General features: G+C 44.4%; 2 protein-coding genes across 18 annotated transcripts in view; one reads left to right on the top strand and one right to left on the bottom strand.

The window, feature by feature from the left end:
• heatr1 (HEAT repeat containing 1) overlaps positions 1-5,522 on the bottom strand; it is a 29,051-nt gene extending 23,529 nt beyond the window's left edge. Inside the window, exons 1-9 of the mRNA XM_054766712.1 lie at positions 5,408-5,522; positions 4,744-4,899; positions 4,459-4,675; positions 4,241-4,382; positions 4,047-4,148; positions 3,817-3,957; positions 1,158-1,369; positions 951-1,081; positions 809-890 (exon numbers count right to left, since the gene is read on the bottom strand). Coding sequence (XP_054622687.1) covers positions 809-890; positions 951-1,081; positions 1,158-1,369; positions 3,817-3,957; positions 4,047-4,148; positions 4,241-4,382; positions 4,459-4,675; positions 4,744-4,885 — 1,169 coding nt within the window. The 5' untranslated portion in view covers positions 4,886-4,899; positions 5,408-5,522. The remainder of the gene's footprint in view (positions 1-808; positions 891-950; positions 1,082-1,157; positions 1,370-3,816; positions 3,958-4,046; positions 4,149-4,240; positions 4,383-4,458; positions 4,676-4,743; positions 4,900-5,407) is intronic.
• Positions 5,072-16,725, top strand: LOC129176565 (SUN domain-containing protein 1-like). Of its 17 annotated transcripts, XM_054766722.1 has the most exons (24): positions 5,739-5,885; positions 6,274-6,446; positions 6,760-6,839; positions 6,926-7,087; positions 7,158-7,354; positions 7,476-7,502; positions 7,571-7,807; positions 7,945-8,064; positions 8,201-8,362; positions 9,979-10,074; positions 10,880-10,999; positions 11,143-11,226; positions 11,448-11,514; positions 13,885-13,922; positions 14,042-14,199; positions 14,310-14,555; positions 14,649-14,729; positions 14,791-14,852; positions 14,930-15,074; positions 15,128-15,554; positions 15,625-15,740; positions 15,822-15,989; positions 16,057-16,149; positions 16,220-16,725. In XM_054766722.1, exons 4-24 carry the CDS (start codon positions 6,975-6,977, stop codon positions 16,334-16,336), a joined length of 2,874 nt encoding a protein of 957 aa, XP_054622697.1. In that variant the 5' UTR covers positions 5,739-5,885; positions 6,274-6,446; positions 6,760-6,839; positions 6,926-6,974; the 3' UTR covers positions 16,337-16,725. The 17 variants fall into 17 exon arrangements, with proteins under 17 accessions (XP_054622695.1, XP_054622696.1, XP_054622697.1 ...); XM_054766720.1 differs by lacking the exons at positions 5,739-5,885; positions 6,760-6,839 and adding an exon at positions 5,072-5,170; XM_054766721.1 differs by lacking the exons at positions 5,739-5,885; positions 6,760-6,839 and adding an exon at positions 5,502-5,570.
• The last annotated feature ends 349 nt before the right edge of the window (positions 16,726-17,074 follow it).

Raw genomic sequence — 17,074 nt, 5'->3', positions numbered from 1 at the left:
GCTGCAGCATTCTGTGTGTGTTGTGTGCTACGATGCATGCATGTGTTCTTCGTGCCCGCTGTGTATAAAACACAATCTGATGACAAAGTCAACCCCGTTGGCGCATCGTCATTATTTTATGACATGAAAAAGATTGAAATTAAACCAATACTACAAAACGGTGGATCTTACTGTACGTTTCAGCTGCTGTGATTCCCAAAATGTAACACCTCATTGTGAACCAAATGGATTTTGCTGCATCGAAAACATGTGCTTTGACCAAACTCAACAAAACGTTACCCCTCATTAAGTAAATAGCGTATTCCACACACAGTGTTGCTAAACGTGAATGAAGGAAGTGTACGGGTACATGCAAACGATCTGACGTCTGCATTGACACACAATGTGAACTTCACAGTATTTCCAGGTTATTGCTCCATTTTTGGTCAATATTCAGACAATAACAAAAGTGACACTGAACTGGAACTATTGTTTTTCAGCGTGTTTCCGCACGTGTGTAATTTTCCAACGTTCCATGGTTAAATACTCTTGACAAATTAAACTTTATTGCTTTTGATATGGTGCACGGTATTCGCATTATTATGCCATATATTATATATATTATATTACATTAATGAAAAATTATGTTAACCTTGAAATAATGCACACATTAATATCATTTATCTGCAATAATTTGTTGGACACTTATCATTCAGCAAAATTTGCTACTGTGACAGGCCTAGACAAAACTTTAGGAAGGCTAAACAAGACCACAAAGTAAACTGTGTTAATTAGCTTAGTAAGCGTAAAGGGTTAAGAAGGAGTTTACCGGGCCACATGTCCGTCCAGGCCTTTGGTCAGAGGGACAGACTGCACGAGCGACTCCAACACACCCGCGTCGTCCGTCTCACCTGCGGCACAAAACAACCGTCAAACTGCTTAGTACTTCTTGTTTTGTGTTCCATTCTCACCTGAGCTGCTGAACTCGGCGTGGACCAGGTGGGGCAGCAGGTAGCGCAGAAGAGGACTGACGTCGTGGGTTGCTGCCATGAGCTGCAGGGTGGACGCCAGCGTTGGCATGGCGCACACGTGGCTGCAGAATCTGAGCAAACACGCGTGCACACGGTGAGAGGTGGGGTGACACAACGCTCAAGTACGCCGCTGGTCTCCATCCTTACCTGGACCCGGCAGCACCCTCCTTCTGGCTCTGCAGCAGCACGATGAGGCAGCCCAGCCCCTCTTTGGCCAACACGGGTTCTTTGAGCAGAGACTTGCTGATGTGCACTGCCAGCGTGTTGATCAGACTCGCCTCCAACACCGCCTTCACCGCCATCTGACACACGATCATGTACGTGGCCGCCTTGTAGTCGGCCAGACCCGACTTCAACCCCTTGGAAAAGATACCAGATATGACAATTCATAGGTAGACAATCTGAGACCCATAGTGTCATCCCTTGTTTATCGTTAATTGGTTACAGACCCGATCGTGAGAAATGAATTTCTATAGTGAAATAATTAATGGAATATTCTCATAGTTATGCTATAGAAAACTGATCTTCTAAATATGGGTTTTAACATTATTAGAGAGCTCTAGACATTAAATAACAACCCTATAGTCAACTTTACACTTATATTACCCAATATAGTAGACATAATCAGACAAAATAAGACATGCCTGTTCTGATGATCAGGTGCCTGTCTCATTAAATAATTCTCACCTAGGCTACGTTCCCATTGCAGGGTTTGATGCACAATTCGGATTTTGTTGTTAAAATCAGATTTTTTATGTGGTCGTTCATACCAAAAAAATGTGACTTGCCAATGTGAACGCAAAGCGTCCGGCAAGTGACGCGCATGCGCAAAAGCACGATGTCACGTGCATTTCCGTGTGTTTACGGGCGTAAAGATTACAGCGGTGTGTGCACTCCTTGGCGTGTTTGTGGCAATTTCAAGGATTATGTGCAACAAGAGTCAATATTTTCTTAAGCAAATGATCCCGTGCAGCAGATTAAGAAGAAAGAGGGCAAGAATTATGGCAGTTTGTGGAGAACTTACTGCAATGTCTGTTCCGAGGAGCGTGTACGCGTAGCAGGAACCGTCAGCCGCTTCACTTTTTAATAAAATCATTTTCGGATGACAAGAAGCGCTTTGCCAACATCGGTTAGTCTCAGTAAGCATGGCATTACGTCTTTCGATGACGTATAGGTCGGATATATGCGACCTGACCGTTCATAATGCAGTCGCATCGAATAACTATCGGATTTCTAGCCGCATACGAATTAAAAAAAAAAAAAAACAGATACAGGTCACATATGAGCAAAAACATCTGAATTGACCTGCAGTGTGAACATAGCCATAGTGGCCAATAGGGGTATAATGATTCATCTACTACATCGATGTATCAATTTATATTCCTATGATCCAACTACACCAATCTGTGTTCAGCAAGTTGCCATACCGGATGACAAATACCAATCTAACGTCGTCTAAAAGGTAATCAATCGATTGTATCAATACTAGGAAAAAAAGCATTTGACGGCAGGCTTTATATGGATGTGTGTGTATGTATGTATGTACTTTATTTATCCCACAGCACGGGGTTTTTTTGTAGCAGTTTAATGATAAAGACTTTAAACGTTACTCAATTCAGTCTGCCTGTCTGTGACGTCATTGCCACGCGCCAGCAGACAACAAAACGTAGCATGGCGGATGGCAGAGGACAGGCCGGCAAGCGAGAAATAATTAAGCCACCATTGCCGCCCAGTGGAAACACTTTGGCTTTTGCAAAGAGGGAGATGTTCTAAGTAAGTCGCTCGCTGTTTGTAGCATATGTAACGGTCAAGTAAAATAACACGGCAACACGACAAATTTCTCCAACCACCTACTAAGACGCCATGGGAGTCCACACAACGCTGACCGTCCAGGCACCTCTTGTAGTAGCAAGTAGCAGGTAAACCTACTTTTAATTCAACCTGAAGAGATGTTGGTTGCACTTTAGTTTTGATATTAATATTGTATTATTTTTACATTAAAAAACAAAACCTGAAGTAGCAGGAAAACCTACTGTTGAAACGTTGGTTGCACTTACTGAACTTTTATTGAAAATGTATGGAATATTGAAAATGAGAGCAGAAAAGGTTACGGTAACCTCCTGTTAGTTCAACCTGAAGTGTTGGTTGCACTTTATAAAAAATGCGAATGCATTTGCAATTAATTGTTGTTTACTTGTTTTTATTTATATCCATAATTAATTTATACCCGATTCCCTTACAAAAAAAACGGGAATCTGGGAAACTTCACCTGCACTGTCCAGTATCCAGGTATTTATTTCACAGTCACACTGGTTGAATTTTGGCCTAAAAAGTTACTGAATCGATTTAAAGTTACTGAATTGTTTCAGATGGTATAGTTCTAAATGAACCAATACCGTCCTTGAATCGCATCGGCAACCACAAATCATGATACAAATCGAACCGCTATTAAAACAAATCGTTACACCCGAGCGGCCAATGTAGAAAACTACATTCACAACTAGAACGCTTCTTCAGTCTTGTATTTGTGTTTTAGTTCATTTAATTACTTCATTTAGACAATTTTATGCTGGAAACTGCTTAATTCAGGCCAAGGATAAGTACAGTTTCCTAAAATATGCTTCTTTTTTTTTTTTTTTTTTTTACTAATAACATGCCGTATTCAACCACAAAACAGCGATCAGTTATGAATTCAATTTTTAAAAAACATGATGTAGCAAGGTACGACTGTACAAGAGTTGTACAACCACAATAATAAATATCATGTTTTTAAACATTTTTCAAAAATCAGTTCTGGGTGACGTACCTTCTGCACATATGGCAACAATTTGGAAAGAATGGTGTCTGACACTTTGTCAACAGCATCCAGAGCGGAAACGATGGTGGAGGCGTAGAAGGAGAAGACAACGCGGAGCTGGGAGAAGCTTTGCGAGTGTCCTGTATATGCCTGATAAGACCAAAAAGCGTAACAACAGCAAAACATGATTAAACGTCCTCTTTGAATGTGAAATCCGACTGGCTGTGTGATGAGGCTACCTTAATGGAGGTGGTGACCATGGTGCAGATGAAGTCCATGAAGCTCAGGTCTGAGTAGCAGTGTGTGATCAGAGTGCCTTTGGCCAGCGGCACACCTGGTTTCTTAAAAACAAACAAAACACCGATGGTTTGTCCATCTGACAAAAAAAAAAAAAAAAAAAGGAGAGAACAAATGTCATTTGGAGACATCTAACCTGGAGGGGCTGCAGCCAGTTCCAGCGGTTTGTGGCATCCTTGATGTTGAGGAGCTGCAGCACTCTGACGAAGGTGTTGGTGTGATGATAAGGTAGCACGCAAGCCAGCAGGCTGTCAGTGTTGTACAGATGGATGTGGAAGCTGTACACGCAAATCAACCATTTTCAGGAAGCCTCTACATCAGGTTATTTATGAGCATCTCTGATTGACAGCGTACCGATGAAGCAGCCATTCCATGCACTTGTGAGCTGGTTTGAGGAGGAAGTACGGGGAGAGGCGGGTAAGGAACAGAGAGATGTCAGAATCAAGTTTCTGGTTGACTTCTTTGGATTGGACGCTGCGCTCCAGCGTCATTGAGGCACGGCTGAACAGAGACCCCTGGAACTCGTTGAGTGCTGGTTCGATCCCCATGAGTTCCTCCAGCCCCGTGCAGCCTGCGGAGGAGGAAAAGAAGAAGTTTGAAAGGTTGGAGTGGAAAACGCAACAGAGAAGCGGGACTCACCGAGGGCGTAGAAGGTGCTTCTGTCGATGGTAGCAGCTTCTTTGGGGTCAAAGAGGAGTGATGTGACCTCTTTCCGTGTCAGTAAGTTTGGGTCACACTGAGGCAGTGCAAGCCGCTTCAGTTGATGGGCTAATGACGTCATGATTGGTTCCCAAGCTGAAAAAAATAGTGCAATGATTTTGTCTTATCAATCGATCAATGAAGAAATCCTACTACTGGTCTTTTGTGGTGTTGGTGTTTACACTCAACTGATTGCATTCACATTTTTTGGTCATGAACGTCAATGTAACGGTACTTCGCGGTACTTACAGTACCTCAGAGATAAAAAGTCCTCACGACATATGCATAAGACGAAAGCTTTCTAGTTTGCGAGGAAGTCTCCAGTGTCCAAACATCAGATAAAACGACTTGTGAATCAAATATAGGAGTAAGTACTGTCTTGTGTTCAATTACGACTGAGGTTCCCTGAAAGCAGCCGGGTTCTTTCAATTATTTTCGAAGTTTGGGTTGGTGTAACTTTATGGCTTCGTTAGATTAGCTGCCTAGCATGTGGCTAGTTTACCGAACAACGCAAATATCAAACAAGCACAAACAATGTTGAATACGTAACAATGTTTTACAATATCCGGACGTAATTTCATTTAAAAGAAATTTGCAGTCAAACCTGTTTACTTGTGTTCTTCAAAACATGTGCGAAAACTGTGGCGGTGTGGTGACCTCGTGCCGGATCATTTCACTTCCGGGTTACATTCGGTTCGCCTAGCTAGTTCCCTATCGCTCACATCCGCCTTCGTGTTTGAGCGAATCAAAGATGAACAAGCTCTATGGTAAAATAAAATAAAATGTATTTCTAAAGACATTAAGGTCACCCTTAACAGCTATCAACGTTGTATTGCTTTTGATTATATCTTTGTGATACTTATTGTAATTTTCACGCTAACCACACGGCGGCGGTAGTTTAATTTTAGCGCTATAAAAACTTGTTCAACTTTACTATTTAACGAAGCAGAAGGCGGAGCAACCCGTCGCTACATTTAATTTTGGGTTTTTTCGACGACTTTAGGGAGGTTATCTTTTGTGAAACTAAACAAACGCGGTAAGTGGTGGAATCAAGGCTGATAGGTAGCTGCTCGGCTCGCCAGGTCAGTGATTAGTTTTTGTCATGTAGTGTTCCTTATTGAGTTTCGTAGTCTTGAATCTAAAGCTAACAGCTAAATCAACGACACGTTCGGATTTCGCGGGACTCCGCCCACCTCTGAATGTGATTGGTTCGTATTAATGTCAGTCCTGTGAACTCTGCCATGATTGGATGGAAGTTGACAGGCCTTTTTAAATCCCGCTTTGCACCTGCGAAAGATGTCACTTTACATTGTTTGAGTGACTATTTGACGTATATGAATATAATATCTGAATGTATTTAATGCTGTGTTTAACATTTGGGTCAGCATAAGAGCACAGTTGTACAAGATGTTTTGCCTAAATGTCTTGTTACATTTTCTGACACGAACTCTGTCCTGACGCCCTCAACAGGCTAACTCGAGCACTGCGTAGTCCTTAAAAGCCATTAATTGGCTCAAAGTGAGGACTGCTGGGTAATCCAGGGAGGTTTACAGAAGGGCTGAGTGACATTTAGCACCACAACCGAACAGGTGATCTGTCACAGGTGGACCGAGTCAAACGACAGCCTCCCCTGACAGCTGGTGGTAAGTCTCCTCCCCTTGTTACTTCTCCAAGCTGACAGGATTGTGCTTGCTGGTTCTCAAACATGTTTGTCCACACTGGCTCAGCGTTCACATTACCTGTACTCTCACCTGGGTGGAGGGGGCGGGGTGTAAGTAGCTCACTGACTTGTGGCTCCAACAGGAAGTTTGGTTTGGTATGGATTGTGTGAGTGTATGTGTGTGGGTGTGTATCAACATTCTGACCTGGAATGATCATCTGTGACGAGGACGTGGATCTGCAGAGCTGGGGCTGGACTGACCTGTGTGTATGCTCATGTTTTCATTGTGCTTTTAGTGCAGTCGCTATGTAGGTCAGCTTGTGACAGCACGGCTTCAGTCTACAGAACTTGACAGCTGTGTCTTTTCTTGCCAAAGGTGTCAACCTGTGAAAGTATCCATGTTAAATATCATTTAGACTATTGAAGAAAGAGAAACATCTGACCTGTTTGTCCCTCGTTTAGATCCAGTTACTGGTCAGCAGTGTCTGACTCGGACAGTGAGACTGGGATCATGTCCAGGCGTAGTCTGTGTAGTCTACGTTTGGATGATGGCCTGCTGGACCGCAGCCTGCCGCTCGGCAGCACCTCCTTCAGTCTTGGAGGTAGCAGCTGGAGAAACACCAGGTAGACATATCGGCTGCCTTGCCCCCCTTTTTAATTATGCCTGTTTAACCTTTGTTCTTTTTCCCTCCAGGACGTTAAAGTCCCTTCGTTCGCAGCAGTTGTCTGTCTCTTGCTCCGAGTCTGTCCTTGTCCACACGCCGCGTAAACCCTCTGGCCATTCATTCCACAGCGTGACGTCCGACGCCTCGCTGATCACGTCCATGCTGGATGAGTCCTCGCTCCTCGAGTCCTCCATCCAGGAGACCACCGTGGTTGACTCCTTCTGGGGTATGAAGCTTCACAGGATTGCAGTAACCTCGATAATGATACTAACAAACAAGTTTAAGAATAGTGACCTGAATAGAAAAATTATTGTTGTGACTTTAATGCTGGGAATGTTCTCACACAGGTTTGGACCAGGACCTTGATCCGAAAGGTTAGTAAAGCCTTCAATTAAAGCACCAACATTGTGGCTTCATTGAAGCCAATGTCCTTGTGTTGAAGAGAGCACCATCACGGCGGAGCAGAGCAGTGTTCTGGCCAACAGCACCCTGATTGCTTCCGACTGCCGCTGTCCCAAACACCCGGTCCAGACACTGACTCGAGTTTCCTGCAAAGACTGTGAGTCCGACAGGAGAGAGTCAGGAACCACAAACTGCTCCTCCTCAAAGCACACGACCGCGCCTGCCTTGGAATCGTCCACCATCTACTGCAGAGACCGACGTCGGCAGGTCCAAACAGGTGAGGATGAAGTTCTGTCATTTTTTTTTTTTTTTTTTCCATTTTGAATCAGAGTTGGTGGGAAGAGAGTTGACTCTGGAGTGTAATGTTGTCTTGCTGGTTATTGCTGCTCATCACATGTCCTCCTGTATTTTCAGCGGGTGTTCTGAGTTCCATTTGGAATGCTGGTGCTCACGCCAGCAGGCGGTACCTTTCTTGTGTCTTTGCTATGCTGGTGGTGTTCTACCAGCAGCTGCACAAACATCACCATGTGTCAGGTAGCTCACCACGTTGACCTCCATGTTTCCCCAAGTCTCGGCATGTGAAACCACAGCTTCCCCGCTGACGCCACCCTGAGGTGTCTCTCTGACACCGGAGCTGCTCCCTCTCAAATAATCCGTGTGGTTCTTGCAGATGTTCTGCAGCTGTGGTGGGACTGGTCCCTGTTTGGCGTGAGGAGGGTGGTGTCCTGTTACCACTTTGTGCTGATGCACATGTGGCAGCTGTGCCGGGGCTTGAGCTCAAAGACCACAGGGGCCAGCAGTCAGAATGAAAATCGACATGGAGGTCCTGGCTGTAAGAGTGTGTCTTTTCCGCTGCCTGTCTTTTAAATTAGGTCAAAGTTACTAACAAAACTAACAGGTCAGTCTGTGAGGACACCTTGTTCTTCAGGAATATGGTGCTTGTCCACCTGGTGACCTCTTGGGGGCTTTTTTTTTCTTCCTCATAAAGCAGGGGTGTCCAAATGGTGTATATGCCATTTGTAGCCCCCGAGCCACGGCACATTCTATGAAATAATGAAAAATAATGAAAACTTGGCAGTAATTTTAAAGTAAAAATAGTAAGAGTTGTAATTCCATCAAGAAAAAGTCAATTTGTGTAGGACTATGATGAGAGGAAAATAACATTTTAGTAGCATAAAGTTGAAATATTAAAAACACACAATTTTTTAAAAATAAAACCTTGTAATATTATGAGAAATAAAATTTACATTTTTGGGAAATTAGGTTGTGGAAAAAGTTTAATATGGTAATAAGCTCAAAATATTATGAGGCGTAAAGTCATAAAACAAAACAAAAGCTTTAATTTTACTAGAATAAAGTCAACATATTGAGAGGAAAATGGTTGCATTCTAATGAGGAAAAAAGTTCACAATTTTACAAGAATAAACTAATATGAAAAAGCCATTTTAGTACCATAGAGGTGGAAATATTAAAGAAATGTTTTTAAGTCATACTATTGTGAGAAACAAAAAGTTGGCATTTTGGGAAAGTTAAGTTGGAGAAAAAGTTTTCATGTGAGAATCAAGTCAAAATATCAGAATGAAGTCATAAGATAAAAAAGAACAGCAGCAGAAATGGGGTGGGGGGACAGCTGTAATTTGTATGACAAAGTCAAAATATTGAGAGAAAAAAGTTGCAATTTAATGAGGAAAAAGGTCGCAATTTTACAAATAACAGGAAAAGTCATTTTAGTTGCATAGAGGTGACATTTTTTTAAGTCATATGATGAGAAACAAAACAAAATCAAGTTTTCATTTTTGGAAAGTTAAATTGGGGAATAAAGTCATATTACAAGAACTAAATTTATGAAAATTATTTTAAAAGAAAGTAACTATTTTGAAAATTGGGGGGGGGGGGAAGGGCATAGACCAAAGTTGATGATGATGATGATGATAATAATAATGGCCTTTTTCCACCGATATGACAAAGCTGAGATGCAGTGGCAAAGTTGCATCCTTTCATTCTTCACTATGTGGCCCTCCTTGAAGAGGAAAAAGTTTGGGCGCCCCTGTCATATAGGCTGTGTTTCAAATGGAATGCTTCCATCAGTAGTATACTATGTACACTGTGTACTTGGGGGCGTGTTGAGTGCAACACGTGAACACACTTATGCACTGAAAGTATGTATGGAAGTATCACGTGAAATGCAGCCATAGTTGAAATCCAAAAAGGTGAACACTGATGGTGAGCCTGACTGACCATCCAGGATGGGAAGATATTTTCCCATGATGCTTTGTTTGTCTGACTCACCTGCTGTTTCCCTCTTACACACATGAGCCGCACCTCTTTTGACTTTGGCTGTTTCTGAGGCAAAATGCAAATCCCTCCTCATGACTCCTGTCGGCGGGGGCGGCGTGAGCGTCTTGTTTTGTTTTGTGTGTCCTGACTGCGCGTCCTCTCCGTTTGCAGCTCGTCTCGGCCACGGTGGCACCATGAGCACCAAGCAGGCGGAGCATCATGCCAACGGATCTCTGTGTGAGTTATCAGACACAAACACTCGCGCAGGTACGTTTTACACCAGCTCACTCATTAGACACTACTAGAGATGCTCCGTATTGGCTTTCTTACTGAGGTATGGATAATGTGAGGACTAAATGCCAGGTTCCAGCTCGTGTAATGAATCAACACATGATGCTTCTTTTGCATGCATTTTGTGTGCAAAATAAGAGAAATGCTGCAATATGCAATACAAGTTAAAGAAAAGGTGCTATACTTATTTAAACTATTTTGTCTCAACAAAACAGACATTAAAATAACACCCCCTTGCTATCAACAGCAATGATGCACATTTCTAAGTGGCACAAACGTCCGTAGAAGAACAAAGTAAAGTGCAAAGTATGAAACTTTGACCTAATCCAATGAAACTGTCTATAGCCGCTGGTTTCTTCTTATTGTTTTTCTGCATGTCATTCTTCCTGAGGTGTGGTAGTGGAAGTATTGAAGGTCATACCCCCCCCTCTGCATTTACAATCATTGCATATTTACAATCCCAAGGCCAAACTTGGAAATGACTCCAGAGCCAATTCCAGACTGAGCTAGCAAGCTTTGTTGGGGTGTGGAGGTCTCACTTGCACGCCGATCTCAAAATCTGCAGGAAAAGCAGATGCCGAAATGATCCGATATCTAATTTTTATCTGAATATCTGCCATCCCTGGACATGACTCGATCCAAAGAAATATGAAGGAATGTCACTTTGATGGATGTTTTTGACTTTTTTTGTTGTTGTTGTCCCCTGAGCCTGTCCTCGAACCTTTCTATACTCACTCTTTCCCCACGGTCAACCACCGTCGCTCACTGCTGCCACCTACAGGTGACGACTGTAAGAAAAGGCAGCGAGCGGAGACTCATGACGTCGGCTCGTCTTCGTCCGCTCGGGCCTCGGCTCTCATCTGCTTGTTGGTGCTCACGTGGAACATGGCTGTGTTTACAGGTTAAATATGTATCATTTAAATATCATTAGGAGATGAGGCCTCAGTCTAAACTGAGGAGATGAGGTGCAGGCGTTCCTACTACCTTGGAACATTCACTCTTTGCTGAGGCTAAATGGACTTCTCACCTCTTTTGCGTCCTCAGTATGGTGTTTGTGTCGGCTGACCTCACTCGCCTGGACTCTGACCAGGACGATCTGGTCTTCTATCTGCCTCAGACGCTCTGCAGGTTACCGCCGCCCCGCCGTGCTTGTCGACTGACAGTAGTTTTGTCGCCTTCGTTTCATGGAGGCCGCTTGGTCTTGTCATTTTGTGTTGCGCATGAAGCCGAGGCTGCTGTTGCTGCTGCTGCTTGCGTAGTCAAACAAGACATTCATGACTGAGTTTGTCAGCTGCATTCTTATCTTGTTCTTAACAAAATGTCGTGTGTGTGTGTGTGTGTGTGTTCAGGTAGTACGCTGGGCGGTGTGTTCAGGTGGAACAGCAGAAGATGGAGTGACTGTCCTCTGCTGACTTGGCAAGTCTCTGACTTATTATTATAATAGTGTCCTGATCCACATTTTTTGGCATCAGTTTTTTTTAGTTATTTGTTTTAATAGTCTTGCCGAACCGGTTTGGTCTGGTACCGATCCTTTTTTTTTTTTTTTTTTTAATAGAATATATGACTTTTTAAACAAACTTCAACGCAATAGCAATTAATTGACGGTCCCAAGTGTAAACAACCAGTGGTCACAACGGCACTTGCCGTGCGAGCTCCCTAAACCAGTGTTTTTCAACCACTGTGCCGTGGCACACAAGTGTGCCGTGGGAAAGTATCCAATTTCACCTAATTAGTATACGCAAATAATGGGCGGTTGCCGAGTGTCTGATGTTTAGTGATCGGCATGTAAGAGAAACCATGTAATACACTTCCATATCAGTAGGTGGCAGCAGGTAGCTAATTGCTTTGTACAGGCAAAATAATCAATGCATGGATGGTCAGATGGCGGTGACAGTGGCATTGTGGCCAGCCAAACAGTGATGGAGAAGTTTCTGAAAAGGAAAGATGCTAACTCTGAACTGCACCATGGAAAAAAATTCGGACCCAGATGAAGGCCCAAGTATGAGTGGAGGTCAAAAGAAAGCAAAGACGGATAGCTGAAGCAAAATCTCTTACGCGAGGCAATACTAGTTGTCTTTCATTTGGATTTACTTTCGCTGGGGATGCAAGGAAACGATTACATTGTGCTTGGTGTGTGGTGAAAAGCTATCCAACATGGCTCTGGTCACAAGTAAGCTTCAACATCATCTCCAAACGAGACAGTGTTGTTGAAGAAGAGCGTTGTGTGTGTGTGTGTGTGTGTCTTTTTTTTCTATTCCTGCCAGGATATTAGCTCTGTGTTCATCCAAACAGGCCCAGGTTTCACACTGACTGAGTAGAAATGTGAATGCTTCTAAAATACTTTTTTTTTTTTTGTTTATTTGATTCCTACACTGACGTCTGTAATGAGAACAACTTTATATTGTCAATGTAGGCTACAGAGTTAATTTGCTAGTATTTTTGGCTGGTGGTGTGCCTCGTGGCTTTTTCAATAAAAAAAAAATGTGCCTTGGCACAAAAAAGGTTGAAAAACACTGCTCTAAACCATGACACAGCAGTCCGGGCACAGTGAGGGGGAACTACCTCTGTAGCTACAAAGCCAAGTATCCAACGTGAAACTAACTTTGCCACGGTACACAGCGGACGTGTCTGCACACTGGTCTTCTTGCAGGTGGCGGGAGTCGAGTGGCAAACAGCTTTGAGGTGTATTACCGCACCTACCGTGTTGGAGTGTCGCCCAGAGTTACGAACGTTATGCGACAACCGGATCGGCAGCTGATTCCGACTCTGAAGGTCGGATCGGGATATTTATTGTTATTATTATTATTATTATTATTATTATTATTGGAGGCTTTTTACCTGTATCATTATCAACCGATACCAATATTTAACAGCTCTTCCCTCAAACTGTCAAGTCATGACTTTTAATTTAACGAACAATGCATCTTTTTACTGTGACCCCACACATACTGCAATGTACGTTTCTAGAGGGGAAAAAAAAGCCATATTTATTTTAAACATTTTGCCTCAACAAAGTAGTCATTTAAAAAAAAAAAAAACTATCAACAATTAAGGCAGGTTAGTCTCAATAAATTCACAAATAAAAATTACATGAATGCTGCCAATGAAAGCTGCACATTTCTATGTGGCACAAAAGAACAAAGTAAAGTGAAAAATATCAAGCACTCGTTCCGCACGACCCCCGTTGCTCACTATTTTGCTGCAGGTATGCTAGCTGTGTGTGACTTATTATTATGAATATAATATAATTAGAGATGCACGCTATGTTTTTTAACTGATACTGAAAACTTTGTTTACAGACAGATATGATACAGATAACCGATAACTTTTTTTTTTTTTTTTTTTTTTTTTGTGCACTCCTGGAGCTAAGAAGGACCTGAACAAATTTGGATTTGGCCAACAGTACCTGTTTTGTCATAAAATATCATGACATTACTACTACCACATCACTACTATCAGGAGAACCAGAGTATAGAGGGGAGGGAGCCACCTGTTGTGGCCCAGCAAGGTGCACTATATTCGGACACATGCTACGAGTAGTTGCTATGGAGGTCAGGAGAACTGAAGTATAGAGCAGGGAGGAGCCACCCAGCTTGACCCAGCAAGGTGCACTGTATTCGGGCACACGCTCCGAGCAGCTGGTGTGATGCCACGGAGGTTGTTGGCAAACCTTTGGCATTTTTCAAACACCATGGCAGAACACGCCCCAGGCGGGGTGGCTGAGGTTTTTTGTGAGGGTGGAATGTGTTATGTTTCTTTGAGATCTTTTTGATTTCTCTCCTCCAGGTTTCCAATTGGACTCTTCGTGGTTCTTCTCCTTTTTTGTAAGTTCCTGCTCACCTTGCTGACGCTTCCTCAAATGATTCTTTGTCCTAGATAACAAAGCGCAAGGAAAAACGCCACATGTTAGATGTTGAAATGTCTTCCGCTCGTCACCGCTCAGGTTTGTGTTGTTTTGGTCCCACTGGTCTACCGGCTCTGAGCGTCCTTGAGTGGAGGACTTCAGTCTCCTACGTCCCGGTCCTGTCCTCAGTCTACAGTCTGGTTTCCTCAGAGAGCCAAGCAGCAGCAGCAGAGGGCGCTGTGGAGGACTCAAAGGAGGTGAACGCTACATACCTTTTCTATGCATGTCTTTACGGAACTTGTCAAATGTCATTCTAGGATGAAGATCATATTGCCTTCGTGACCCGCTAAACTTAATCACCTGACAGGAAGCGGCAGCATCACAGTCCGCACGCCTCAACCGTCTGGAGCGCAGTGTGGCGTCGCTGTGGGAGCGTGTGGAGATGGGCGGGCGGCGAGCGGAGCAACGACACGGCGAGCTGCTGGAGATGTACTCTGACATCCAGCAGCGTGACTCCGCCCACAATGGTCAACTGTGGTTGAGCAGCCTGGTGGACCAGCAGCTGTTTCAGCTGAGGAGGAGACAGGACGAGGACAGACGGCAGAGGGAACAGGTCTTCGCTTCTGTTCTTTGACGTCCTACAAGCGTCACTGTTTAGTTTTAGTCTTTAGTCTTCACCTTTCCTCATCGAAATGTTCGCCATCAGGATTTAGTCCAGCAGCAGAGCCAAACGTCCCGTCTGGATCATCTGGAGGTGAAGCTGCAGAACCTGGGGGCCAAGACGGAGGTATACGCAAACCTTTGTTCTTAAGTGTTCTGTAGAACTCTGCACACCTTTTGTTCTCCAGGAGGTCAGGTTGAGGCAAGAAACAATGACGGCACCTTCAATGCTTCCTGCTGTTGTCGTCGGGTAACCTTCAGCATCTTCAGCCTGATTGTGTGACCCCGCCTCCATCTTTATGCCTTTTCACACCTCACTTCCTGTAGCGTTGCTGTGGACAGTCAGTCCCATGACGCCTTGCTGGCGGAGGTGGGCCGTCTGGAGACGGCTCTGGAGGAAATCAGGCGGGACCTCGAGGTTCTGTCAGGATGTCAAGATGGCTGCCAGCGACTGGATTTAGTCCAGCAGACCGTGAGTTCAATGAAGTTAACACCTCCTAGGAAACAAAAGCTCACCCTTGCCAGATTTCAGCACAGGTCCATGAGGAGGTCCGGATTCTGCTCTACGGGAAGGAGCTGACAGATGTGGGCGAGGCCTCTACAACTTACACCGCCCGCCCAGATTCGCTGCTCCGCTGGCTGTCCCAGCGCTACGTCAGCGGTGCTGATCTGCAGGCATCTTTGGCCTCGCTGGAGCGCAGCATCCTCCAGAACATCAGTCTTCATCTGGATCGGCGCCGCAGCGAGGCGGAGGTCAGGGAGGCCGCTGTGCACGCAGCCGGGATGCCCGTGACCAGAGAGGTGAGGAAGGTGGCTGCTGACGGAACTCTCATGTTTTTCTTCACTGCGTGGTTTGTTTGGCTGCAGGAGGTCAACGTGATCGTGAAGAACGCACTGCGCCTCTTCTCTCACGACCGGACCGGCCTGGCCGACTACGCCCTGGAGTCTGGAGGTCACAAGCCGTCCCACGACATGTCGACACGTCTGTTAACATATTTTTAACGTCGCTGCGCTTCCTGCAGGGGGCAGCATCCTGAGCACTCGCTGCTCTGAGACCTACAAGACCAGAGCGGCGCTGCTGAGTTTGTTTGGACTTCCTCTATGGTACTTCTCTCAGTCTCCTCGCGTCGTCATCCAGGTGATTCACCACAACTTCCTTCAGTTTGTCGTTACAACAAGTGAACGCAACAGCAGCTTCAGCTTGCATGTCTTCCCGCAGCCAGACGTCCAACCGGGAAACTGCTGGGCCTTCAAAGGCTCCGCGGGCTTCCTGGTGATCCGGTTGTCCATGAGGATCCTCCCCACCGCCTTCTCCCTGGAGCACATCCCAAAAGCCTTGGCGCCCAGCAGGACTCTGCGCAGCGCCCCGAGAGACTTCAGCGTCTACGTAAGTTTGACAGCAGCTCGGCCGAGGGGCGGAGTTTGGTTTGTGTTCAGTCCTTGGCTCTTTTTAGGGTCTGGATGACGAGAGTCAGGAAAGAGGGACACTGCTGGGCTCGTACACGTACGAGGAGGATGGAGACGCACTACAGACGTACTCTGTCGCCGTGAGTAAAGACTTCCTGTAACGTCTCGTCCTCTCGTCCTCGCTTGACGTGCGTAACCTGTACTTCACAGGAGGAGAACAACAAAGCCTTCCAGGTCATCGAGGTCCAGGTGTTGTCCAACTGGGGCCACGAGGAGTACACGTGCATGTATCGCTTCAGAGTGCACGGCTCGCCCTGTGATGCCTGAAAACTTTTTTTTTTTTTTTAAGGCCCCTCCTTATTTTAGCGCTTTTTTCTTTATTTCAAGTTCTGAGAAGAATTTTTTACAATCTCCTGCACTACTGAGTTTTTTTTTTAAATTTCCTAAACCTTAAATTGATCAAACCCCAAACATTTCATCTTTAAACACAAACTACTGAGTGACCTTGAATGCAATGCAGGGAGTTTTCAAAGTGGCCTTACGTTTGTGCCATTTAAAATGTAGCTCTGTCTGAATGTAATATTACAATAAGATGTCTTAAAACCTCGGAATTGCACTCAACTAAATGTTTTATTTATTTCTCTTCACAGTGATGGAAGATATTTGTCTTTGTGTTGCTCGTTTTCTTTTGTTTTTCTATGTGATACGGAAATAAAGATGAGATTTCTTAGTTCTGTTTTCTAATTTCTGACTTGACTTTGCGTTAATATTAAGACTAGGGCTGTGGAAAAGGGTGTGTTTCATGGCGGTAACCAATTTATTTCATTAATTGCATTTTTTAGCATAATTAACAGAAAAAGTGCACTTTTTCGAGGGAATTTTTTTTCTACGTGTTTTTAAAGATAATAAAAACCACTAAACAAAGGCGGTTAAGAAAGCACATAATGGGACGCACCTATTCCGCCTATGAAGCCCTCTGAAAAAAGCGCCAGCAACGCTCCATTTACATAATGTGACCTGCATATTAACCAAGCTACAGCGACGTTACGCCCAAGAACTATGTTC

The sequence above is a fragment of the Dunckerocampus dactyliophorus genome, chromosome 2 (assembly GCF_027744805.1).
Source record: "Dunckerocampus dactyliophorus isolate RoL2022-P2 chromosome 2, RoL_Ddac_1.1, whole genome shotgun sequence".
Lineage (NCBI taxonomy): Eukaryota > Metazoa > Chordata > Actinopteri > Syngnathiformes > Syngnathidae > Dunckerocampus > Dunckerocampus dactyliophorus.
The sequence above is the reverse complement of the archived record's forward strand: the minus strand, read 5'-3'. Positions and strand labels throughout refer to the sequence as shown.

Bases quoted from the DNA above. Each gene is read 5' to 3' on its own strand.
- LOC129176565 (XM_054766714.1), top strand. From the start codon at position 6,674: ATGATCATCTGTGACGAGGACGTGGATCTGCAGAGCTGGGGCTGGACT. The intron at 11,000-11,142 runs GTTAAATATGTA...TTGCGTCCTCAG, and splicing joins GAACATGGCTGTGTTTACAG to TATGGTGTTTGTGTCGGCTG. The intron at 11,515-13,884 runs GCAAGTCTCTGA...TCTCTCCTCCAG, and splicing joins GACTGTCCTCTGCTGACTTG to GTTTCCAATTGGACTCTTCG.